Consider the following 27,235-nt stretch of genomic DNA (forward strand, 5'->3'; position numbering starts at 1 on the left):
CCAAAGAACTTTGCCTAGCAGTACTCTTAGGGGGGCGCTCGTGCCCTGGAGCCATATATAAGGCTCCTCCCCTGCTCATATAAGGATGGCACTGCCCCAAACGCCTCAGTTCCTTCGCACCGAATATCAGGAGTACAGACTCTGATGCAGACAGGATGGAGGGTGGATCATGGAATACACCTAGAAGAACAAAAGCAACAGGTGGGTGTTTTTTCTTCTTTGAGGAGATGCAGCTGTGCATTTCATGTGGGCGACTCACAAACAGTACTAATAAGAGGAGGGGTTCTGAGTGTACTACAGAAGGATCACAGGACTGCCTTCCCAAAGTTTGGATTTCATCTGGACGCAGCCGTAATGGCATAGTGGTTTGAAAAGTATGCACAGAGGACCAAGTAGCAGCCCTGCAAATGTCCAATATAGGAATGTCACCTAGAAATGCCGTTGACATCACCTGAGTTTTCATGGAATAAGCTCATATCCCTTGAGTCAGCGTAGTCTGGGCTATTTCATGCTGTCATGATACAGGAAGTCATCCACCTGGAGACTGTCTGTGAAGAGACTGCTTGACCCTTCATTCAATCTGCATATGAAACAAACAGAAGAGGCGAGGAATGGAAAGGCTTAGTTCTATCCAGATAAAAAGCTAAACATTACTTGACATCCAATGTGCGAAGATGCTGCTTCTCTGGGATTGAATGCAGTTTAGGGAGAAAATTTAACTTGGTTCAAGTGAAACTGGGAAATCACCTTAGACAAAAACTTTAGGGTGTGGCTGCAGGGGTCCTTTGTCTCTACAAAACTGAGTGTAAGGAGGCTCTGCCATCAAAGCCTGCAACTCACGTACTCTCCTTGCAGATGTTACTGCCACAAGGAAGGCATTTTTCTGACACAGAAAGGGGAAAGAAGAAGTTGCCAGAGATTCAAATGGAGGTCTCATAAGAGCCTCTAAAACTGAATTAAGGCCCCACAAAGGAACCAGCTCTTTAACTGATGTGTGGAGATGAGTGACTCCTTTCAAGAACCTCACTGCCATGGAATTTGAAAACACCAACTTCCCACGCATAGGTGGATGAAATGCCAAAATTTCCACCAGGTGGACTTTATAAGACCAGAAGACTGAAGGTATAACAGATACTGGCTTGTATCCAGGATAGTTTGGAGTGTCGGTTGATCTCCCTGGGCTAACCATCATACCGAGAATCACTTCCATTTGGCTGAATAGGCTGCCCAGTGGAGGGCTTCCCCCTGTCAAGCAAGACCTGCTGGACACACTCTGAACATCAGTCCTCCTCCTCATTTAGCCATGCAGTCACAACCAGGGAGTTAGGGGCCTGGTGAGAGTAGAAACCCTCAAACCCTTGCATGGGAACAAACTATTGTTTCTCTGAATGCTTTGCCATAAGGGCAATGAAGCGGGGGTATTCCAGAGGGCCTGTGCAGGCCTTTAATTTATTGGGAGGGCTACTCTCTCTGGAGCTGATGATTCGAGAATATCCAGCAGTTTATGCATAATCTCCTGCAGGAATTCCCCGTGGATGCCCAAAGTAGTGGTCATATTCCTCCAGAGGTCCTGATACACCTTAAAGTCCTCAGGCACCGAGGGAGAGGAAGATTCTGTCATGGTAGAGTCATCCAGGGAGGAGGAGGCGGTTCACTGTGCCAATGATGAATCATGTTCTTGCATCACAGGATTGGCTCAGAAGAGCCCCGTAGGAGCTGAGGGAATGGACTCAGTGGTCACTTGCAGCTGAGACAGTATGGGAGCAGGAGTCACTTGCAGGAACAGTGATATCTCTCTGGATTAGGTCAAGGAGTAGGGCACTAGGGTCTGTGGAGTGTACCAGGGATTCCAAGGAAACCACTAGGTATACAGATAAGATATTGGTGGTCAGTAGGCACCAAACCAAGAGTCCCTATCCTGATCTCAGTACCGATAGGGATCAAAGGGCAATCGGGCAAGGATGACGAAACTGACCTGGATCTTGAGGAATCTTGGAGGTTCTGTGGTGACAAACGGGGGAGCCAGCCCTGATGGGCCAAACAACTGATCAGATTCATCTGAAGCCCAATATGGAGGCAGCTTCGGTGCTGAAGAGGAGTGGGAAATTAGCACCAGTGGCACCAAATGGAACCCACTCCTGCTTGGTACCGGGAGACACACTGGCACCGAGGCCAGTACCAAACTGGATGACGGGTCTGCCACCATTACAATGACAGGACCCAAGGATGCACAACATTAAGAGGGTCTTCAGTGCCAGACCCAGTCTCGATGCCACAGTCTGCAGCCCAGGTGATGTGAGCTGTGGTGCTGACAGACCTGGCGGCTCTGCAACCTGGCCAGAAGGTGTTGGAGGCAGAATGGAGGAAGAGCCGGTAAAAGTCATAGCACTGGAGAACTCCTGAACTAGAGTCCAGGATTGAGAGACAAAGAATGGTGCTGCCTGGTATGCTATTGGCATGGAGATGGTTGGTTCTGGTGCCAACGTCGTCGGTACTGGACTCAATGGACACCCCATAGCTGAAACCGCTGGGGACCGCTGCCTGTTGCCACAGACTGAGGCTGCTCTGCTGGCCCCGGACTGCTGCCTGGGGCTGCTTGAGCTGCGGCTCGTGTGGCTGTCCCCAAGACAGCCTGAGCATCTGTCCTGGAGCATCTGCTTGGGCAGCCCTGGGGTCAGCCACACTGGCTGCTGCAGAAGTCACGAAAGTTGCAGGAAGTCATGGAATCTGTGACTTCTGCGACCTCCGTGACAGACACAGAGTTCTACTCACAGCCTGCTCCAGAAGGTGCTTCTTCAACCACAAGTCTCTTGTCCCGAGTCCTCTTTGTGAATGACTTGCAGATGGAGCACCAATCTTTAATGTGTCCCTCACTAAGACACAACAAGCACCTTGGGTGGGGGTTGCTGCTGGGGATGGCTGCCCTACATGATGTACAATGCTTGAACCCCAATGAGGGCATCTCACAGGGAAGCCAACTACTCTACTAACACTAAACTAACGTCTAAGATACTATTACTACTATATACAAGCAAAGTTCTCAGAAAACTGACAGTGGAAGTGTGAGGTGAAGACACCAAACAGCTCTGACTTTAGCCATGGGCGGTGAGAAGGAACAAAGGGGTTTGGGACAGCTCCACCCTTATTTGGCCAGGGAAGGGGATACATCGGCAAGGTGTGAGCGCCTTCCCTACAGGGGCTGCTAGGCAAAGTTCTTTGGCTCTGGTGCACAGCATGTACACATGCCCAGGTGGAATATATGGCTGCAACTACTTGAAGAAGATTATAAATTATGATGGGAGAAACACACACAAAGCAAATGGGGGTAATTAAACCAATCTACTCAGCATCAATTTGGCTTCAGTTAGACAAAGGCGTTCATTTTGGGACAGCCCGTTTCAGGCAAACTGGAAAGAGAATTTAGGAGAAAGCAACAAATATACAAGGTTTGAAAAATAAAACCTGTGAGGAAAGAGTTAAAGACTAGAGCATGTGTAGTCTGCAGAAAAGACAAATGAAGGGGTAAGGATACAGTGCTCTTGTCTTTATTGTAATATCTGCAGATGTATTTGAATTAACAAAGCAATAAAGGCTTTTGGTGCTGCATTTTCTTTTTAATGCTTATTGGTTGAAGTAATTGGATCTGTTATTGTGTTCATTAGGAATACCTGCTGAGCTTCTATGGCCAATGGCTTGTGAACAAGACCTATTGGAGGTCAAAACGTTGGAGGGTCTGCTCTGAATAGCTCCCAGTGAGCAATACATTTAAAATGGGTTTAATGTTTTACCACTTTTAAATACTGTTCTGTTTTTCCCCTCTATCTGGCCTGCCTTAGTATTACATTTTTGATTGTTTGGAGTCTAACTAGCCATTTGGCGATGGACTTGGAAGATGTACCCTCATTCATTTAGTTTTGTGACTTCTTTGTAAGGGCAAGTTATTGCACCACTGAAGTCAATGGAAGTTTTGATATTGACTTCATTTGGAGGAAGATTGAGCCCTAAATGCTAGCCTGTATTTCTTGAATGGCACTAGGATATTTACTCAACCATCGTGTCATCATTCTGTGTGCTGAACCACACACACACACACACACTCTCTCTCTCTCTCTCTCACAGAAGCTATACCTGCTAATCTTAGATAACTGATTTTCACTTCTGATTTTCAGAAGTGCTGGAGCTCCTATTGATGTCAGCTGGAGTTGTGAGTTAGGCAGCTCTTCTTAAAATCAAGCCCATATAAGAAAACATGCCTAGTTACAGCAGGTCTGCTTGTTTTCACATATCACTGCAGTGCTCTCATTTCTGTTTGCTGCTGCTCTGTGGAACTGTTAGAACAGCATCACACAATATATCTGAATATAGACTCTTGCTAGTGATGTATTGTGATGATTGGCAGCCTTGGTAAAAGGAGCAATGATTTGTTACTGTCTTTATACAGGTGTATCAAAATATGTACTGTGGTGCTTCAAAGTCACATCAGGCAGCTCAGAACTGGATAAAACATGCCAGTGAAAATGGCGAGTATAACCCTAAATCACTCCCCTGAGGCCTCATTTGCTTCCCTAAAATATAAATCTTCCATGTTTCAAATTCCTGGCTGGTTTTCAGCCTATTTTTTTCACCACTTCATGACAGGGGGCAGAAGGATTAAGAAAATGAAAAATTTTGCAGCAGAAAGTCAGAAGATGCAGACTACACCACACAAGGTAAAGACCTATAGCTATCATATATGTAGCTTTCATTGTATAACTTTTCTAGAACAGGCCCCTTGTGTGGCCTAGGCAGAAGAAGCAAGTTCTAGAGCTACTCAAAACCAGCCATCTTCTCTGAAGGAAGAAATTCAAATCGCTCTTTATAACACCTCTGCGCCTTCTTCCATGCAGCCTTCAGTACACAGTATGCCTAGGAGCTGGTCAAATTTTCTGAACAAAACTTTTTTCAGCAACAAATGCAGATTTGGGTGAACTGAAACATTTTAAAAATTCATGCAGAATTCACCAAATTGTTTCTGTCAGAAAATTTTTTTCCCCAAAATCCAACTGTTTCATTTTAACGTTTAAAAACTGAAACATTTTGATTTTTTTCATTCAAAATTTTATTTAATTAATAAAAGGATTAAAAAAGCTCAAAATCAAAATGAAACATTTAGAAACAAAGCATTTATTTCCACCCCAAACAATTTTATTGGAATTGCCAGCAAACCAAATAATATCAGTTATTTGCACAACTCTAGGTATGACCTTCCTGAACTCATCCACAGAGCCTCCACCCTGTCCATATTTAAGTCCCTCTTAAAGACCCATTTTTGTCATGTTGTTTACAGTGAATCAAGTTGATTTGTATAGCAATTGCCTATTATTGTTCCCATTTTCCTAGCCTCTGTTTACTTGTCTATCCGTCTTTATATTGGGATCTCCTCTGAGCAGGTACCATCCTTCTCAAGTATTTGGAAAGTGCCTAGCAGTGCGCATTATGTGCTATAAATAAACAACAAATAATCCCACTTTTGCAAAGCCCTTTCGTGCCAATTTCTTCACTGACCATATCTTTGCACCTTCTTGGAGGTGAGCCATCTACCTATTACTAACTCTGCAATTGCTTCAACTTTATTGTGTGTCAGAATCTCCTACCTCGTAAATTCTGACAGATCTTTCTCCAGTGCTAGATTGCCAGGCAAGGTAGAGATCTTGACAGCAAGAAACACCTGTCAGATATTGTAATCTTCTGTACCACTGCTGAAGATGGTAAGGAAAATAATGATGCATCACCTACCCCTTAAAATCATGGTGTTGGATAAGGTTTCCCACCAGTCCACTGTCAAAATGCTTCTGGCTTCTCTCCAGCATATACAGAACTTCCTTCACAAGTGTGAGTGATACTTCAGTGTAAAGTCCTAGCTCAGAATCTAATGACTTCCTGATTTACACTATGTTTTTTGGGTCTGTCTCATCACAATGAGGCTAAATGATGTTGATCCAGCTGTAAAGACACAAAAAAGACTAAAAGCACGCAGATAGTATTGTGATTGGTGCTCTAAAGATACAAGCTAGAGGTCTTTGGCGCTAATAGAACTTCAATATTGCCAGGTAGGTAAATCTGCTTTATAGAGTCATGAAACAAACTTTCAATCAACTTAATCTAAACTTGAAGGAAAATCTCTCTTTTTTCATATCTGATGTAGAAGCAATTAAAATATAAAAAGCAAATCAAACATCTTCTCTCTAAAATATATTCCATTATATACACACATTTCCCAGAAACTTAAGAGACCAGCAAACACCGAGAGACTAAAATACCAAGAGTTAAAAATTCACAGAATCCATAGAAGGTTCACCTTTGTGGTTCAGAAGAGACATCTCTTTATTCTGTTTTGCCTTCTGATCAGGGTTCTTTGAAGCCATCTTCCTGCAGAGAAGGGAAAAAAAAATGCTGCCACTAAAATAAAAAAGCAAAGTGATTTACTGCTATATGGTATTTAACTATAATCTGGAATTTGCATTATTTCATACCCTAAATAAAGTAAACACTGTAGTGTAGTAAATTTAGATGTTTTAGCAACTTAAACAAAAGCAGGAAGAATAGATGTATTTGATCAAAGGATGGGAAGGGACAGTTACTTACCTATGATTGATCTTCTCTGAAGATAAAATTTGACTGAATTCCTGTTTTTGAGTCTTGTGCTTTTGTGTGAGATGGAGAGCTAGTGAAGTTCTTTGCTTAAGTTTTTTTTGCTCTGGGTAGATGAGTATCATGAACAGACTGTCAGTGTCTCAGCAGCAAAGTGCTTCTAATCCCCCCGAATAGTTTATGCCAGAAATAAATATTTATACCAGGGGTAGGCAACCTATGGCACGTGTGCCAAAGGCAGCACATGAGCTGATTTTCAGTGGCACTCACACTGCCTGGGTCCTGGCCTGGTCCGGGGGGCTCTGCATTTTAAATGAAGCTTCTTACCGTATTTACTTTACATACAACAATAGTTTAGTTATATATTATACACTTATAGAAAAAGACCACCTAAAAATATTAAAATGTATTACTGGCACTCGAAACCTTAAATTAGAGTGAATAAATGAAGACTCGGCACACCACTTCTGAAAGGTTGCCGACCCCTGATATATATGATAGTATGATCAGAAAGAAAGTAATCAAAAGCTTTTACTTCCCAACTTTCAGTGGAAGTTGAGTAGACAAGCAGGGAAGCAAGTCAAATGATAACTTCAGAGAAGCTAACTTGCAGGTTAATTTTCCCTTCTCTGCACAGACTAAATTGACAGGATTACTACTCTTAGAGGCTAAAAAGCTTAAAAAGGGCTCCACAAAACAATGCATTTTCCAAGCCATAAAGAAACAAGAAATTATCTGTGGTTGTTGTGTGTGTCTCAGATAACTGTGGAGAATTCCTGAAACCACCTCTACTGCCAAATAGGAAGTGGGATATTTGGAAAAATCTTGAATAGATGATAAAAAGCCAATGGCATGACCACATACAGCTTACACTCCTGTCAAGAAAAATGAAAGAACATGCATTCTTTTGCATAGTTACCTAGTTGAGGAGCTGGACCATACACTAGCAAAGTAGGAAAAAAAGACTCTCATTTCTGTAACAGAAAAACTATTGGAAAAGGACCACCTTAATAAAGAATCTGCAGGGACTCTTCCCTGTGGAAACTACTTTGGGGATCTGATTCAAAGCCCATTGGTCAGATGCATTGTTGGTAGTAGTGGCCAGGAACCAAAATTTCTGTTCCATGTGACATTCTGACATTTGGGGGGAAAAATTAATTAAGAATCTGAACAAAAAAGTTTGCTTTAGGTCAATTAACCTGTTTTAATTCATTTCTATGCTGACTTATTTTAATTGTATTTTAAATTGTATTATTTTATACATAATATAAACAAATTTCAATACAAAATCATTTCAAAATTAAAATCACAACGTTCCATTCTTATAAGCTTGAAATTGAATGATTTGCCCTTATCAAAATCCTCAATTTGATTTTTTTCCCCCAAAACAAAATTTCATCAAAATTGATGTGTTCCTGTAGAACATTTTGAGGTAAATGGATTGGCATTTTCTGCTTGAAAAACACTGTCAGAAAATTTTCAGTCAGCTCTAATTGCTGGCTTCTATTTTTGCTTTCTTCTGAGTCATCAGTGACATTTAGTGGAGCAGGATACCAAAACTGCGGAACCAATGATGTAATCCAGGCAGAACAAATCCTGTTTCTGCATAAGGGACAGAGGACAGAAGACATGCATGTATGAATGCCAACTTATTTCACTGGATACAGCGTATGAGGAAACACAATTGTAGATTGTTCCATAACTACCTGTCATACGAGTTGGAATTTGACTAGGATACTGAAAAGTGCCAAGTGATCTTTAATCAACACAAGTGGCCATGATGCTGACTGCAAAGGTGGAACTTCCAGCAGCTGTGTTCAGCACCACACCAGGCTTTGATTAATTACTAAGAGTATGTCTATAATGCAGTCACAGGGAGCTTGAGTAGACATACTGGAGCTAGCTTTAATCTAGCTAGCTCAGGTACTGGCAGCATGTACTGACACATGGGATAGCCCCATGAGTAATTACCCAGGGTACTGGGTGGGCTTGTACACCCCACATGATGCCATGGCTTCACTGCTTTGGTACCTAAGCTAGCTAAATTAAAGGTAGCTTAGGTATGTCTATTGGAGCTGCAGTCACAACCCATGACTGCAGTATAGACAAATGGGAGGAGTGCCTCCCATTGAAACACCTGCACCACCTACCACCGGAGGTTCTTATGAGATCTTCTATTCAAAAATTAACCCAGCCTCATACTCTTTAGTTTTATGAGAGTGGACAAGATCACACCACAAGGTGATATGGCTGCAGTCATGTTACTGAAAGTGTTAAAGCAATTCATACATATATAAGCTTTTATAATGCACTTAGAATTCTCTCCTACTAATAATTAGATGTGATTTAAATTTTATTATAAAATTACTGACCATATCGGAGAGACCACCGAAAAACAACAACAATCTCAAAAGGCATTTTATGCTTAAAATGTGGTATCGAGAGATGTCTGAACTTTGGGAAAGTGATCTGTTTGTGGACCCTTAATTATGTACATCTGCCTGGTTTGAATGGAGAGAGAAGATTGCTGCTTCCAGTTCTCTCAAGAGAAATCTGTCACTTTTTGAATAAGAATGAATCTTGACTGATGAAAATGAGATCTCTGCACTGTAACGCCATGTAATGGGTTTTATTTATTTTTAATTGAAATGCCCACTTAAAAGATGGTGCATATTCCTGAATTTACATTAACATTTTGTTTAGCTTTTTCATTAGGTTCTACTTACATTAGAAGTAGCTAGCTAGATATACAAAAATGAACTCTTAAAGATGATTGTGTAATAAATATTTAGAGTGCAAACAGGCATCAGTCTAGTTACACAAGAAAAAGGAGCTATTCAGTTACATTTAAGAAATGTCTCTTGTATGAGTGACAGAGATCAATATATGCCTAGTGCTTTATTCCACAGCATCATGTTTATAGAGCAATAACTCCTGCAAATATTGGTTCATATTTACACTCCCATACCAATTTAAAAAAATTATTATTTAGCAAGAGATACTGATGGTTTATAAGTAGTAGGGCAACGGTTCCTTGTTATAATGCATTACAATTCTATGTAATGCATTATAAAAAAAATCTATTTGTTCAAATTCCATTTGTTCAAACAATACAAGAGATTTTAGTAATGTGTTTAGTAATCTGTTCCTAATAATAATCTATTCTGCTGGATCTAGCAGATTTTGCATTAGCTTTTCAGTTTGTTTTAGAGTGAATGATTTTTGCAGGAATCCCAGATTGCTTTTTGCCTTAAACCCATCCATCTAATGGCTGCTCTAGGTCTCCAGTGAAGACTCCCTTGGAACTTACTGTTCACTTGGATTGTGTTTTCCACATGAATGAAGGGCAGAAAGTTGTTTTTTTGACCAGGACGCAATCACTGCCAGTACTTCAATCTCTCAGCTGATGGGCTGTGGTATAGTGAAATGGCCTCTAAGGCCTACACTGAAGTCAGGATTTGCCGTTAAAATGTGGGTCTCCCAAATTGCACCAGAATATCCTGGCCATCTTCAAAACTGTAATTATAAGAAGTGAGCACAAGGGTGAATGGGAAGTAATAGAAAATATGCCCCACTTTTTGGCACCTTTAAACACTGAAATATGTGATGGGTTCTAAAACCCAAGTCAATTGTCACTGTCTGAGGCAAATGTTTCTGTGAAACTCCCAATTGGATATTCTATGAAACCCTTTTAAAAATCAAATCTTTTGTTCCAGCCCTTTGCTGAAGATTCCAGGCTTCAATCAAAAATAGCAAACAACTTCACAAGTTCTTACCTATGGTCTAGCCAGCCACAAAATGAGACCCTTTTAGCGTTACTGGTCACATCAGGCCAGAAAGAACATCAGCGTGGGGAGTATGAGCACAGTAATCAGAGCTAAAGAGCACTTTGCTATGTTTTATTAAAACAGGCAACTTCCCAGCAGAGTAACAAGCCTGAGTTTGTCGTTTCAATGAATCACTGGTTGAAGAAAGCTGGAAAAGAAGGTACATTAGTTTTAAAATCTATAAAGGTAAAGCATAGTGGGAACACCAGGTTTCTGTATTACAGAGGACAATATAGGAACATGGGCCACCATTTCAGTAACTCTGTCCTTAGTCCATATTTTTCTTAGAGATTTTTTCCATGTGTGAGGGAAGGGGCATATCCAAATACTAGACACAATTCGGGGAAGGGAAAAAAAGAACAGAAGCATGAAAGCTTCCAAGAATTGGAAGTTGCCACCAATTATGTGAAAGTAGGCAAGCAGACTGAAGAATCTGATAGTTCAGTACTGCTGCATCTCATCAGTATTGTTACTGCACGGTAGTCACTCATGGAATTCAGTCCCTCTTATAGATCTTCTCACATCCAACTTGTAAAAATCAGCTGCTGTGCACATGCATGCAAGCACAACAGCTGGATTTACATTTACATCTAGTATTGATGTTGCATAGTATTTTGCAACTGTGCAAGTTACCATGCAACATCTATGCAAGATGCTATGCAAGAGCTGTGCAACATGTTTGTAACAAGACCACAAGCCAAGTAAAACCATGTTCTTACTGGGTTTAGATACAAGCTCAAAACTTAGCTTAGATTTGTCAAAACATTTGTGACTCTTGAGCAGATTTTTGGTTTCACACCAAAAGGGTGTGAGATTCACAGATCCACATGATTTTCATGAGAAGCCAGTTGAAAGTTAGTAATCTCAACTGAACTTTGCATTGAGTTTTTAGGCACAGGAGGTGCAAACCCACAGAAAGTAAAACTGACGGAAAGGTTTTCATATGAAACAACTGTGAATTGAAGCTAGTGAGTTTCAACACAGCTCCTAGGGCCTGATCCAATTCCCATTCTAGTCAATGGGAATCTTTTCCCTGACTTGAATAGGAATTGATGAGACCCTAAACCACCTCAGTATAGCAAGTAGTGGAAGATTATTTACACTGATCCCTCTGCAAAGGGATGAGAATATGAGACAAACTTGAGTTTTATTTATCCTGCAGTAGAAAAACGAAAGTAGTTGCTATTAAAATCTTTACAGATATTTGGCAAGTAAATATTGCTGTTACTCCCTAGGTATTTCCTATACTAAGTAGAAGGCATATTTCTGTATTATGATCTATTTTTTAATATTACTATGGTGACTACTTTATGTGTATTTAAAAGATTCATACTGACAAAAAATCACAAGGCACCAGGTCAGATGGCATCCCAGCTGAGGTTTTTTAAAGCTGCTGGAACAATACTCCAGCACAAACTTTGCCTACTTCTCGACAAACTCTGGACCTGCAAAGAAATTCCACCTGACTTTAAGAATGCCAACATTGTTACAATATTCAAGAAAGGGGACAAATCTTTGTGCAGGAACTACAGCGGTATCGCCTTCTCTCCATCGCAGGGACAGTCCTTGCCCGGATCCTACTAAACCGCCTTCTCCCCCTTGCTGAGGAACTCCTCCCTGAATCACAGTGTGGCTTCAGGCCATCCCAAGGCAAAAATGACATGATCTTCGTGGCACGACAGATTCAGGAGAAGTGCAGAGAGCAACACCCGGAATTGTTCAGGGCATTCATCAATCTAACCAAGATCTTAGACTATCAATCCTGATGTCCTATGGAAGGTGCTGTATAGGTTTGGCTGTCCACAGAAATTCATTTCTATCATCAGACTACTCCAAGATGGGATGACTGCCACCATTTTGTGCAACGGCTCAGAGACCAAACTACTCATCAGTTGCACTAGTGTCAAGCAGGGCTCTGTCATTGCTCCAACACTTTTCTCCATTTACTTTGCTGTGGTCCTGATTCTCATCCGTGACTGCCTTTCTGATGGAATCAGGATTGAGTATCATATGGATGGTCAACGCCTCAATCTCTGACAGCTCCAAAAAAAATTTAAGATCACGAAAATTGGCATCACCGACCTTCAGTATGCAGATGACTGCGTCATTCTCAAACATATAGAGGCTGACCTGCAAAGTACCCCAAATCTTTTTGCAGATGCCTATCACAGCCTGGATATCTCTCTCAACATCGGGAAAACCAAGGTACTTTACCAGCCCTCACCTGCACAAACTACCCTTTGTACTCCACAAATCACCATCAGTGGAGAACCCCTGGAAAATGCGGACCATTTTCCATACCTTGGCAGCCACCTCTCCCAAACAGCCAGCATTGACACAGAAATTGAATACAGGATCTGCTGTGCCAGCACATCCTTTGGAAGACTACTGAAACGAGTCTTCAATGATAGGGATCTGCAAATTGGCACCAAGGTCTTGGTTTACAAGGCAGTTATCATCCCCACCCTTCTATATGGATGTGAGACCTGGGTAACCTATAGACGACATCTCAAGTGGCTGGAGTGGTTCCAACAGCGCTCCTTCAGGAGGATTCTCGGGATCAGCTGGGAAGACCAATGCACTATCAGCAGCATTCTCTCTGCAGCCAACATCAGCAGTATAGAAGTGCAGGTCATGAAACACCAACTCTGCTGGGCTGGTCACTGTGTACATATGCCTGACACTCGCTTCCCGAAGCAAGTACTCTTCTCTCAGTTAAGTCAGGGAAGAAGGGCTCTTGGAGGGCAGTGGAAGCACTTTAAAGACATACTGAAAGTACATCTTAAAAAGGGAGGCATCAACCCAGCAAACTGGGAGAACTTGGCGCAAAACAGAACACAGTGGCACCACACCATATACCGAGCCACAGCTCACTTTGAGGAAAACAGACCTGCTCATGAGACAGAGAAGCAACGAAGGAGAAAAGAAAGGGCACAACAGTCCAGCCAGCAACTATGTCTCCTCCAAGAGTACAACTGCCACTTCTGTGGGAAAATCTGCAGGTCACGTATTGGGCTTCTCAGCCACTTAAAAACCTACCAACGAACCGACCCCCTTGGCACACATCGTCCTCATATCAAGGGATAGCCGAAGAGAAGAGATTTAAAAGATAGCATAGTAATTTTCTAGGAAGGTTGTTTCTATTCTACCATTGACCTTTTTGCAGTGTTGTCATAGCTGTGTTGGTCCCAGGCAAAGTATATGAGGTAGTATCTTTTATTGGACCAACTTCTGTTGGTGGAAGTTACAAGCTTTCGAGCTACACAGAACTCTTTCTCAGTCTGCAGAAGGAAGACAGACACTCTGCTTTTTTCCCCAGACCTGAACAAGAGCTCTGTGTAGTTCAGAAACGAGTACTTTCCAACAGAAGATGGCCCATTCAAAGATATTACCTCATCCACCATGCCTCTCTCATTAGCTTGCTGTGTAATTTACAGCAAGTCATGTCATGCTATGGGCTTCAGCTTCCCCGATACTTAACCTGGGTATTAGAATATTGACCCCTTTTTTTGTCACGTATTTTGAGTTCTATGGATGACAAGGGCTATATACAAACCCAAGTATTAATAAAATACTGAATAAAACATTCCTGCCAGTATGGGGAGCTCAAACATGAACATGGGTCAAAAAATGTGATTCCTGCCTTGTGGGAGCATATTGCTACTAGACAGCCATCATGTGTGTCGAGTACAGTTGACTTTTAAAAAATGTGAATTAAGTGTTTGCAAAGGGTGCCTAATTGACAGTCCTGGAGAATACATCCTTTATTAGCCCACAGAACAGGATCTGTTTGAAAGGTACAGTGCAGTCTTCTGCACATAGGGCATTGGTCCTGATCTGAATGGACCATTTCTAGGGGTGAGATAGTAGCTTACTTTCACCATCAGTCTTTAGCCTCTCTGTTGAGACTTGCCAAAAAGGAAGCTAATTAGCACCAAATATGATTACAGTTGTTGTAATCTGTAATCTGTTGGACATCTGTTCACTAGGAACAAGTGATATTTTAAAACCACAACACATATATATTTTAAAATATGGCTATGCAAAACTGATATGATCTACGACAAAAATCTATACTATTAGCATCAATTTAGATATGGGTATAGAGAAGCTATCTTAGGTAACTGTTATAGGTTTTTAATGTATCCTTTGGAGCCCTGTACTGCTGGATTCCTCATGACAGAGGCACTTGGCTTTACAGTCTGACAGGTAGAGGATTACAAGAAATAGTGCCAATTCAAATGTTTAAAATGCTCTAAAACTTTTCTAAAATAGCTTCTCTGTAATATATGAGGCATATGCAGTACACACAAAATCTTTATACTATATCGTCAGGTGTTTGCTCCCTCTAATTTTAATTGAGGGAATCATCCCATCTGTGTACCAATAAAGCCTTTATATTACCACACAAACATATTCTGTACATGTCAGAAAAATTAATTTAATAAAGTTTTAATAACATAAATCAAACTGTGCAGTGTTCTGAGGGAGCCAGAGACCTTTAAAAAGTGATCTAGCTTTTCTAGATATGCGAATGTCATTTTTTGATCTCTCTCTTCCCCCATTCCAAACTTTGATTAATTTTAGTCTTACTATTTGAATATTTACTGTTCTCATAGACTTTAAGGCCAGAAGGGACCATCACGATCATCTAGTCTGACCTCCTGCACATTGCAGGCAACAGAACCTCACCCACCCACTCCTGTAATAGACCTATGTTCTGTATGGAGGTATACTGATCAGTGTGTGGCTTGGTAAGATATAGACTCTGCTGTTAGTCATCTCTAGAACTCTTTTGTCACAAATTTGAGTCCAGAGGGATTCTAAGGTTTGTGAAAGTTTGGACCTGTTTGGGTTGGTTTTGTTTCATCTCTAATTAGGAACTAAATATTGTCATTTTAGTTAATATGTCAAATCTGACAAATAGGATTTTTTCTTTCTTTCTTTAAATTACACAAAATGACCAGATCCTCAGCTAATGGTAATTGTGACAGCTCCACTGACTTCAATTGAGCTATGATAATTTACGAAAACTGATGATCTGGCCAAAATGTTTATTGTAAGAGAGGGATTAAGACATAATGAGGGTCTGATAGATCAATTTCTGGTATTGTATATGAAAGATATTACAGAAGCTGCCCAGGGTCTAGTTTATCCTCTATCTTTTTACTATTGATACAGATTTATTAATATTTATAACTCAAAGTGTAAGAAGAATATTCATTTTACTTTTCCTTTGTTATAGAAACAGCTGAAGTGGAGAATGTGAGGCAATCTTTTCTCAAACGTAACTGATTATGCAGCCACGGCCATGTAAAAAATAGAAGCACCTTTCCTAGAACATAACTAGTTACCAACTGATGCAGGAGCAGGATTAAACACAAGACTGAAAAAGCATGATAAAGCATTGTCGTAATCACTACTAGGTGCTAACATGGTACCCAAGGATTAGAATATTTGCTCTAGGAATACAACAAAGAATTTTCCAGCTAATTAGAAGTTTATACCATGTCTTGATTTGCACTGAAGATTGCTTTGAATAAAAGAATTCCTTCATTACAGTGGTTCAATATTCTATTTAACTTCATTTCAAAGTGTCACACTCTTGTTTTGATAACTAGTGCCCTCACCTCCATGACTCTTGGCAATTTATGCCTGACCTTGGATCTGCGTAGATGCTTCCCCTCTCTCCATCTCTCCTGTGCATCTGAATGTCTTAATGGCATTATCCTTTTTTAATGTTGATGTGTTGGATGACAGAAAAATTCACATTATTTCACCAAAATGTACTAAATGAATATTAAAGGCCAGATTCTACCACCTTTACTCACACTAAGGAGCACCTTACTCTATAATTAGTTCCACTGGTTTCAGTTGGGTTATCTGTGGAGTAAAATACTACTCAATATGAGTAAGGGTGGCAGAATCTGGTTGTAAATCAGCATGTCATAGCTTTTAAGGGGAGAAGGGACCGTTACGATAATCTAATCTGATCTAATCACTCTGTCATTGACACTATTTCTTTATAATTTACCTAAAGGCTATCATGAATAATTGGTCATACTTTTACAAGGGATAGTAGGAGGGACCTTTATTAAATTCTGTGTTGTGGCTGTCACAACAAGGCTTTCATTTATACACCCAACCTTCAGTCTGAAGGATCTCAAAGTACTTTACAAGGAAATCATATACAAGTTATATTTAGGGATCACTACTAAAATATCTGTGGTGGAATACAGCAACTTTTTAACAGTACACAACAATACTATGCATTAGCTTTAGGAAAGGAAGTGAAGGATGCTCTATTCAATTAAAATACAAGGTAGATAGAATGTAGTTACATAAAGTTACATTTGGCTAGTAAGTAAGGATTATTTTTTTTTCCCTCTTACAATGGCTCAGGTCAAGACCTCGTTAATATCTCATCTGAAAGACAGCATTTTCAGCCACACAGTATGCCCCTTAAAAATATACTGGAGCATTGGTTCATTATTGAATCAAAGGAAAAAGTACCACATCCTGAATCATGCAGCACCACTTCTCCAAGTAGCACTTGTATACTGTTGGTCTCCCATCCCAGTACTAAGCAGGTCCCACTCTTCTTAGCTTGTAAGATTAGAAAAGATTCCAACACAATGCAGTATGGCTGAAGGCCAAATAGTCAATTATTAATTTACTTACATTTTCATACTTTTGATCAACAAATATATAAACTTTAACAACTAGAATTACAAAAAAGCCACAGAATTTTCCCATGGTTAAAACTGAATAAAATGCCTGTCTTACCTTTTTAGGTCTGTTACTCCTGTTGGGAATACTTCCCTACCCGCATTTTAAAAAAATCCTTAAAGCTAGATAGATTAGTTAACAAACCAATGAAGGGGGAGGGAAAAAAAAGAAAAGAAACCAGAGTATAGCCAACCTTTTTTAATTAGCGTATATTGTACTTCCAAACTGGATACACTAGAAATTGGCAATGCAACATAAGATGCAAAGGAATATACCAGTTACTGTCAAAATGACCCTGTACAGCCTTATAATGCAAAAAGCTTTATACAATACAAATTTTATTAATGTACACAAACCTTGACAGTGTGATATTTGAACATAATACAAGTAAAAAAGGACAGGAGAAAGGAAGAAAGTGCTGAGAACTTTAACTGAATTACTGGATGGAAAACCAAGTCAACCTTCATTTAAGAATGCATAGTGAAAACGGCTATGAAATCAGCTTTGGGGTTGTGGAAGTTTACCAGAACTTTTAGTCTTTAATAGGTCAGAGCTATCTATGGAGAACATTCCTTTCCTTAGCTTTGAACCGCAAACTAATTATGTATATGCCAGGGCTCTGATAAATACTGTATATTTTTCTTAACAAAAATAAAACACCTCCAAATACATCTTTTCTCCCTCACCAGAAAGAATTAAATGTCTTTTTCCAAAGTGCTAAACAAAGTTGCTCAGTTATATCAAACGTTATTGTCATTCAAATATAGGTTTGGCAGAAAACTTAAACACATGGGATTAATATGCTGACAGCTTCATAACACTCATTCCTGGGTGAGTTCCAGCCTTATTATATTGCAATTTGGTTTACAGAAAATATTCTTTAAACATTCCTACTTCTTTTCTCTTATACATCTGTAGTTTACTCACTGATGCACACGTGGGCTTTTTTCTTCTTTTTAAAGTGTCTGCTCTATTGTAGTAGGATCAGTCAGAAACACTGTGAATGTATTTTTGTAACAGTTGTATTAACTGAAATGCAGACTCCATAATTCAGGGGGTAAAGAAACTCATCTTTTAACTGTTCTTATTCTGAATGGTTACTAATGGAGAGCCTTACTCAGCACTCTCTATTTTTGTCAATACTCCCAAAGAAGTCAAAGAGGGTTTTGATGGCGTAGGTGCAATAATATGATAAACAGGGCCTGAACTGTTTGCCTTTCCTATTAATAGATTTAGACAGAAATTTGGAGCAGATGACTTATATTAATAGCTTAGCTAGAATAGCCACACGCTCACAGGACCAAAAATATCTGATGGAACTTAAACAATTAGGTGGGAAATATTTTGTCATTATTACTTTACTTTTAAATTGGTATATTACAGTCTGCTAAAATGTTAGGTTCTCCTCATTCTGTGTTTTCTCATTGCAGACAGCTTCCAATATTTTAACATGTATTAAAAGGTGTGGAAACTTACAAATGAGCTTAATGACTTAATGTCTTAGGTCCTGGCTCGGGAAAGCATTTCACCATATGCGTAACTTAAGTTCTTAAGTACAACAGAATTTAAGAACATGTTTAAAGTTCAATATATGACTAAGAGCCTTCCCTGAACAAGGAAGCTTTCCTGATTGGGGCCTTATTTTGGTACAGTCATAGACAACAGGTCTGATTCAGAGCCACTGAAGTTGTTAGGAGTCTCCCCACAGACTTCAAGGAGATTTGGATTAGACCCTTAAATGTGTGTGTGAGAGGATGCTTTCAGATAAGGAAGATGTGGGGGTAGAAAATTAAATCTGATCAGAGCCACTTCTTTTAAAGCTTGGTTGGGGGAAACCCTGAAGAAAGCTAGGGAGATCTCTAAAAAAACGATGAAACAAAGATCTAGACCAAATGCCAATACCATGGAAAACAATAACACAATAAGAAAGCATTCTTGTACATCAACTGATTTTAAGAGAGAAATAATTTTTAAAGGTTCAATACTTTATACTTCAAATTTCAATCAAAAGAAACTTACACTCCTGACCTTTTTGTCTGTTTTGCTCTGGAAACTGTTATCTTAAGAAATAGAGATCTATTAACATGCAGCCAAAGTTTTTTCCTCTTTCTTTAAGATCACTGTTTGCTTTTTAAGATTAACAAAGGTTATACAACCAATCCACTTTTGCTTCTTACTGCAATAAAGTGCTACATATAAAGTTGTCATTTTAATGACCACAAAGTAAGAGCATTAAATAAGTATAAAGTTAGCCTTCTAGCAGTGTACACTCTATCAGCCATTAACAAAAAGGAATAAAATAGTACTAATAACATGGAGGATAATATTGATAGGACCACATAATTTGCAGATACAACTGAAAAGTTGAGAGTATAAAAAGAGAACTGTATGATTAAACAGCACCTTTTCATATCTTTCTCTTTCCAAGAAGTTGCCGGTACCTTTTCAAACATACAATCTGATGTTACTTCATCCCATAAAAGAAATGTTTTCTCTTCCCCCCCCCCCCTTATTTTTTTTTTTTTTTGCAAGTGAGAAACAAACTAGTGCAAGACTAAAGCACTGTGCAAAACTGCCTTTTTTTAGTCTGAGCATTTATACCCAGAATTTATCCATATCCTTTTTTTTAATCCCCTTTGCTGGATTTAACCACCATAGAATTCTAGTTATACAAGTTGTTCCTGCAAACTAAAGGTAACCACTGCATTAATACAGTATATATTTATATCTCTATATATGCCCTTTTAAAACAAAAGATGTACACTATGGGCCAGATTCTGATCGTAGTTACACCAGCATAACAGTAAAGGATCTGGCCCTGTGAATGTGTGTATATATAATGCACACACTACAGGCAAGTGTATGTATATACACACACATACTTCAATTTCACACACTCATTTTACAGTGCTGAAAGTAATTTCTTCCAGATCTGTTCCACCTTAATCCTCAAATCTTTACAACTGATTATCTGAGGACAAGGCACCAAACACAGATAGGAAACTGCAAACAGCACTAAGCCAATATACCAATCCTCACTGAACCAAGCATTGCTCTTCTCAACAATCCTGGAGTTACAAAATTCTAAAATGAAAAGGAGGGTGGGGGGAGGCAGAAGGAAGGGGGAAAGTAAATAAAAACGGAATTTTTAAAAAATAATTATTAAATAAGCCAATACAAAGGATGTGCAAAAGCAATGTCATGGCACACTACAGACAGGCTCTCTTTCACACATTCGCACTCACGCACAAACCAAAAATAAAATGCATCAATATGTAATCTTACAAGTGCTGATTGCCATTAAGGACACTCTTCTTCAGCTTAACAAGACAAAATTGTTTCTTAGATAAGAGTACTGGGAACATGCCTCTGAAGGTAGAAGTATGCAGTAGGTTCACCTCTCTGAAGATTTAATAAAGCAGCTTTCAGGTCAATGCAGTAAGTATACACACAGAGCCATTTTCTAAATCTTACTAATGATATATAGTACAAGTGTTCATACCTCTTCAGTCTAGGTTTTGCAGCAATGTATACCTGCTGGGTTTATTAGGGTATTTTTGGTACAGAATGTAACTGTCCTCAGACAGTTTCTGCCCTTTCTGTTAGTCCAAGGTAGGCGAGGAAGGAGTGTTTAGGTGAGGTGCCACCTAGAGGTGCAGTCTGAGGTCTGGGTGGATGGAATGTGAGATCAAAGTGGTTCTTGGGGAAAAACATTGTTAAGGGAATGAGATGGGCAAAATCAGAGTTCCAGTATTTATCAAAGCACAAAGAGGTGCCATTTATGGCCAAGGCCTTCACTCCCAAGTTTGGCTCTGCTCCACTGCTGTGTGCAGCTGACATGGCCACTGTTTGAAGAGCCTGGGAGGCAGACATGACCGAGAGGGGTGACAAGAGGTTCCTGGAGCTATTGACTGTTAGGAGAGGGCTGGCTTGCTTAGAGGTTGAATACTGGCCCTTCTTCTCCTCTTCAGGGCAGTCCCCATTCTGGTGCTTCTTCACGTGGCGGCTGAAGACAAAAGGGTGGGTGGTCTTGAACAGGCACTCATCACAGCTGAAAGTCTGGCGTGGAGCATGCTTCAGTTTCTTGTGCAAGTTGAGATTGTCTTTGCGTTTGCAGCTGTAGCTGCACTGGTCACAGTGAAAAGGGCGCTCCCCAGTGTGGACACGCACATGCTCTATCAGCTTGTTGGCTGTCTTTGAAAGATAGCCACACTGGTCACACTTGTAATGGTTACCAAGACGATGTTCCCGGATGTGCATTTCTAGCTCCAGCTGATTTGCTTTCACTGTCTGGCAGATCCGACACTTGTACTCCATCTTGTAGTGGGTCTTCAGGTGGCATTCCATTGCTGCAGGGCGATTTGTGGAGTAAATGCAGAATGGGCACCTATCAAAAGAACAAAACCAAAGAAAAGACAGTCAGTTCTGAATAGAATTTTTTCACCTTTTTCTACCCATTGACATTCTTGGTTTAGCTTCTCATTCAATCCATTTGAGTCTAAATACAGGGCAAACAAAATTATTTTTCAGTTCATTTTAGTATATTTTGCTCTTCTTAGCCTGTGCCTCTAGAATAAAAATGTATGAGCAGGATGATTTACTACAGCAGGGCTAATTTAATCCTAGGAAAACATTGATTCATCAAACAAAAGTGCGTGTCTAATCTTACTTCATCTCTTAATGGAAAGGGAGATTGTGCAGAAATGTCTGAGTGTCCACTTGTGTAAAGTAAGAATAAACTCACCATGCATGAAACCAAACACATACAGAAAGAGAATGTCAGGAATTCCTTTAAAATAGCTTTCAAGGATAAATTGACAGTGTACCAAAAGGAACAACAGAAAGTTGGTTTGTTAGTGGGAAGTTCAGTCAGTACCTACTCTGTTTACCAGACAAACAAAAAGGTAATTTACCAGTAACTGTAGTTTTTTTTTTCAAGTAGATTGTACTGATCCCCACTCCTGGCACTGAAGACAAAACTGAAGTCAGTAACTACTGGCACTAAGCATATTCTCCCTTGTGAAACCGAATGCCACAGCTCCACTCTCTTCACTTCCTTCCACTTACTCAAAATCTTTGATAAAAGGACTAAAAAGAAGTGGGGGTGGAAGGTAGGTCTATACAATCTATGCAAAGAACTACAATTTCTGGTAAGTAAGGTTTCTCATTTGAGTACTGTCTGTAGAGATGGTCATTTCTGGGAAATTAATTAGCAGCACTAACTCAAAAGAGATGGGTAAAAGTGGCTGGCAGTGTTTGCCTAAAATACTCCTCGTTGGCAGGTCTTGATACTGCTGGGGAAAGTTGAGTGGGTTCTGCTGACTCATTGAAGCAAGTGACTCATTAGGCCACCTGGATATTAGGGAGGTAGGGGTGGCTCATTATAAAGGGAGGATCATCTAGGTTGTGGGCTCAGTAGTCAGGAGAGAGGAACATTAGGAGCAACTCTGTGTGGCTGAAGGTTGGTTTAAACATTGAGATAGTTCATTTCTTCATCAATAAAACCAAACCAAAGAAAGTGCATGAGTTTTGACTCTATTTAGCGTGTGTACTGTATTTGAGAGGAGGCTGGAGAAGGCAGCTGTTTGCAGAGGCTCTGAAGTATATTAATTAAATAAAGATTGCAGAACTGTTCTCCCAAACTTGTTTTAGATCTACCTGCCAAGCTAAAAGAGTAATGCTAAGTAAACTATTACTAAAGCTCCAGGTAGCAGCCTTACAGATACGCAGAAAATTTATTACATTTACAACAATCTCTCAGCAGATATCATCTCTCCCACAGACTTGTTACATCTACAATAAAAAAAATCTAGGAAGCATACACAAGTTTAATTTTATCTAACCAAGTCACCTTTAAACATAGGGAAGAAGATGATGACGAACAAAAGGACAGATGGATAGTAGCAACCAATCAATATTCTTGGTCCATAAAAATACGCTAAACCAAAAAAGCAGCCCTGCAAAGGTGATGCCAAAGCAATTAACTGTACTGGAACCAAGGATTTTGATGTCAAGACATCACTCATATTTACCTCTCTTGGTGCTGACTCCTCTTTGGATCAGAATCTTAAGATTTCTTTCTGGATAGAAACTGGAGGAATAATGGTTTTCCTCATCTTTTGCTCAATCCTCAGTGTTGAACAGGAAGCAGAAAAGTACAAACCTATTTGATATTTAGATCTCTGAGCTTCTTGGATGCCTTCAGAACATAACTTTTTATTAGATCCAGCTCTCAACTTGCCTCTACATTGTGTAACTGAAGAAGGACAAGGAGATAACTTAGCTGGACTGCCAGAGCTAGCCTGATGTATGCAGTATGTAGTTTGAAAGCTTGTCTCTCTCACGGTCAGAAGTTGGTCCAATGAAAGAGATTACCTCGCCCACTTTGTCTGTCAGAGCTAACCTGAGAAACCTTCAAAGCTCCTTACATCAGGAAGACTTGAGTCAAGATGCAGTGTCTTTCCTGGCACAGAGAATAGATTCAGCATAGATTACACCCAGGCACAAAAGGCAACTGGTATGTGCATCCGAGACAGATGTCTTGTTCTTACAAGATGAATACTGTCTAAATCTGGTTTTCTTCCCAGATTCAGTCATCACACTGGAATCAAATAAAGACCCCCGACTGATGGAACTATTGAGCTTGATACAAGAGTTTGATTGGCAGATGGAACCAATCCACCAAAATGCGCAATGCACAGATTTAGCTAAACTAAAAATGGCTTACCTTATTGCTAATAAAAACTAAACCAGAAAAGTATTAATGTAACATTTACAATACACTAACATTAATTTGGTCAACAAATGCAACACAAGGCGGGAATCAGGAAGTGCTAGTGTGTTGAACCCTACTCATGGCTGAAACAGTTCCAACCTTACTGTCTGAAGTGGTTGGAACACACAGAGGAATGGGGCGCGAGTCCTTATATGACCTCATATTGAATGTTTAGGTCCAGGAGGGAGCATGCATGCATACCTAACAGTCACTGCTTGTCTGAGGGTTCCAACTTTGACACAAAGGCACACCTGCACTCTAGAAATAGGGGTCTATACAGACAATTCTCAAAGGACAACGCTTATTTTTTAAAACTAATGAAGCTTTCTTAAAAGGAAGATTGGTAAAAGGAACAGACAAGTTGCAATTTAATGTAGTAACCCATGCCCAACTCAGATACACCGACATAAATCTGTACTTTTCCTGGACAATTCTGAAAGTCTTTCACTATCCTCTGCTATGCACAAATATTGTATTATCTACATAATGAACAGGAAATACACCCCAAGTAGTTCCATCACAGAAAAGTAATTTAGACATTTCCAGTCTGTTACATTGTAAGGACATTTCTGTGACCATTGCTTGGTCTTTTAATTGCAGCTCAGGCAAGGACAACATTTTTTTCTGACTCATTAACAGCATCTTTTCAAGCAAGTTAATCCACTCAAATGGTCAAAGAAAATGCTGTACTAGCAGAGGATATCAGAATATTTTGAAAGTATTCGTTACTGGTCACGTTATAATTTATAAATTAATTATTAAAGCCTGTGACTAGCCTATAATTTAAAAACAATATTGTAATGTAAGAAATGACTGAGGGAACATGTATATAAAAATACAGCTAAACTACTTCCTTCCTTGTTACATTTACAGATTCTGTATCTTTACAACAGAGGCACAAAATTAATAATATGAAACAAAAAGTGCTGTCACACCAATATATTCAATACTCACACAGCTAGAGAGGACAACAAAAATTATACAGAACTGAAAAGATACTTGGAGAGGGAAAAAAAACAAACCAAAACACTGGACGATATCTGCTTCTGTTATTCACCTGCATTTGTAATAAGGACATTTCTTCAGGGATTAATAGGGAAAAAAATAGGGGCTCTGTGTATTCACTATACACACATCACTTCTTCCCACTCCCCCAAAAAACCTTAAAAAGGAACAAAAATTAGGGATACAAAGTCTTGGGATCCAAAATTTTTTTCCACTTTGAAAACAAAAACATGCATGGTTACTGGTGAAGATTGCCTTTGCATTAGGACCTGAAAAAGGCTGTAAATAATTGGGAAAGTTAGAATGACTTTATACTTTGTTACATAAACAAAAGCTTGTAGACTTTACTGAGCTAGCCTCAGGGTAAAAACTGCTCAGCCTTAGGTTTTTATATTATTTTTCTTTGTCACTTTTCCTTTGACAGGAAGGTGAAGTAATTTTGTCATCCATTACATTTGTGGCATCCACTGACCACTGCTTTCAAAACCAGTGTTTGATTCTAAACTATCCTTTGCCATGATACCTACAATACACTTTGCAACAATTAGGCTGCTGGTGTGTGAGACCACAGCCTGCCATGATGTCAAACACTGTTTCCTTGTAGTCCTCTGTCTGACTTATCTTTCTCTAGTTGTCTCTTGTCTTATATTTAAATTGTAAGCTCTGTGGGGCAGGGACTGTGTTTGTACAATGTCTAGCACATTGGGGTCCTGATCCATGACTAGGGCTTTTAGGCACTACGGTAACACACATAAATAAATAAATAAATAAATAATATAATAAACTATATTCAACCTAGAGGGCTGAGTCTATGTTACCTAATTAAAGGTAAAAATGGTAGCCCTGACTTTGGATCATCAGACATTAACTAATCCCTTCTAATTTACTTCCTTTATTACCTATCGCCACACAGTATTGGAAATGCTTAACACAGTAAAAGTTTGTGTACTTGCTTTCCTTACTTGAGCCCACCGGTGGGGACAGTGTGGCATTTCTTGTGCTCCAATAATTGCTCAGGTGTCTTCATGAACTTATGGCACACGTCACACTCAAACATCCGTGTAATCAGATGGATTTGCAAATGGCGCTCAAACATGTTTTTTGTTTTGCAGACAAAGTTACAGAAAACACATTCAAAACCTGAAAAATAAAAATATGAACACATATTACCCAAGTTCCATCCAGTTCCCTTGCCTAGAAGAAAGGAATCTGTCTGTTTAACTAGCTTTTACCTTTCTCTGACTTCTCTTCAGTGTTCAATAAGGTCTGGCTACCAGGCACTACGGAAATTACTAGTAGGTTGTTTGAACTGTTGTTTTTTTGGGTAACATCTGCATCTTCTTTGCTATTGGCAGAATCACTAAGTGCTGACAGAGAAGATGAAGAAGGGCTGTTTGATTCACTAGGTGTCTTCCGCTCTTCACCTGAAAAACAAGAATAAAGTCCACTTGCTCATTAGTATAAGGGGAAAAACTCAATCTCTGTGATAGATTTCCATTTATCCTATCCTATGTATTCATAGTTTAAATAAAAAAAGTGACTTGTGTTAAAAGGAGAAGTAAAGTTAATTTGTACTCACAGGTGAGCTTGTTTAGTATAAATCAATTTGTTCTTAAGCATCATGGCTACATTGCCTCCCTTCTGCAGGGCTAGTCTCAAAATACAAGAGTTATAACAGTGCACCTACCAATCTACCACTGTTGACTTTTAGTCCATATAGGCAATGAGAAGAGAATGTGTAATTTTGTTCTACTACCAAATTAAGAAAGGTTAAAGGAATTTTTTCTAATTAGCATAGAATTTACAACTTAATGGAAATTTAGTGTTTTGTTAGTTTATTAAGTTTCTTTAGGTTTTGTTTTTACATCACCTTTGAATTCACATGTATTTCTACCTCACGGCTGTTCCAGCTAGACTTTTTCTAACTTACATTGTAGTTTATCCATTTGGTTAATTTAGGAGGAGAAATGGAAGAAAGGAGAAAAATCTCACAACCCGCTCCACTCATTCTCCTGAGTACAGTTTCCTCATCTTTGAGTCTCTGCCTCCAGCTCTCTCTCTGATTGCTACTTCTGTCCCATAGGTCGTGCTATTTTTCACTCCATTGGTGCTCCAGACTTTTACAGAACACAAGAGGGAAGAGACCAAATTATAAACATTTGGAAGCTGTTACTGCTGCTGGTAAGAGATAAAACACATTCATTCCGGTGTAACTCCAGTCAAGCCATTGGTGAATTTGTCATCATGTCATAGAGAGGAAAGATCAGAA

At 39.5% G+C, this 27,235-nt stretch overlaps 2 protein-coding genes and 1 long non-coding RNA gene across 3 annotated transcripts in view; 1 reads left to right on the forward strand and 2 right to left on the reverse strand.

Annotated features, from left to right (window-relative positions):
* Positions 1 to 11,027, reverse strand: part of LOC122459795 — a 23,078-nt gene extending 12,051 nt beyond the window's left edge. Inside the window, exons 1-3 of the long non-coding RNA XR_006280722.1 lie at positions 10,407 to 11,027; positions 9,941 to 10,146; positions 6,338 to 6,408 (exon numbers count right to left, since the gene is read on the reverse strand). This is a non-coding gene — a long non-coding RNA (uncharacterized LOC122459795). The remainder of the gene's footprint in view (positions 1 to 6,337; positions 6,409 to 9,940; positions 10,147 to 10,406) is intronic.
* C4H4orf51 (chromosome 4 C4orf51 homolog) overlaps positions 1 to 16,016 on the forward strand; it is a 25,059-nt gene extending 9,043 nt beyond the window's left edge. The window contains exons 4-6 of the mRNA XM_038400649.2: positions 4,442 to 4,520; positions 4,639 to 4,709; positions 15,703 to 16,016. Of these exons, the coding sequence (XP_038256577.1) occupies positions 4,442 to 4,520; positions 4,639 to 4,709; positions 15,703 to 15,726 (174 nt within the window). The 3' untranslated portion in view covers positions 15,727 to 16,016. The remainder of the gene's footprint in view (positions 1 to 4,441; positions 4,521 to 4,638; positions 4,710 to 15,702) is intronic.
* Positions 16,017 to 17,369: 1,353 nt separating this feature from the next.
* ZNF827 (zinc finger protein 827) overlaps positions 17,370 to 27,235 on the reverse strand; it is a 138,770-nt gene continuing 128,904 nt past the window's right edge. The window contains exons 12-14 of the mRNA XM_038400842.2: positions 26,199 to 26,390; positions 25,929 to 26,106; positions 17,370 to 21,573 (exon numbers count right to left, since the gene is read on the reverse strand). Of these exons, the coding sequence (XP_038256770.1) occupies positions 20,766 to 21,573; positions 25,929 to 26,106; positions 26,199 to 26,390 (1,178 nt within the window). The 3' untranslated portion in view covers positions 17,370 to 20,765. The remainder of the gene's footprint in view (positions 21,574 to 25,928; positions 26,107 to 26,198; positions 26,391 to 27,235) is intronic.

The sequence above is a fragment of the Dermochelys coriacea genome, chromosome 4 (genome assembly GCF_009764565.3).
Source record: "Dermochelys coriacea isolate rDerCor1 chromosome 4, rDerCor1.pri.v4, whole genome shotgun sequence".
In the NCBI taxonomy this organism is placed as follows: domain Eukaryota; kingdom Metazoa; phylum Chordata; order Testudines; family Dermochelyidae; genus Dermochelys; species Dermochelys coriacea.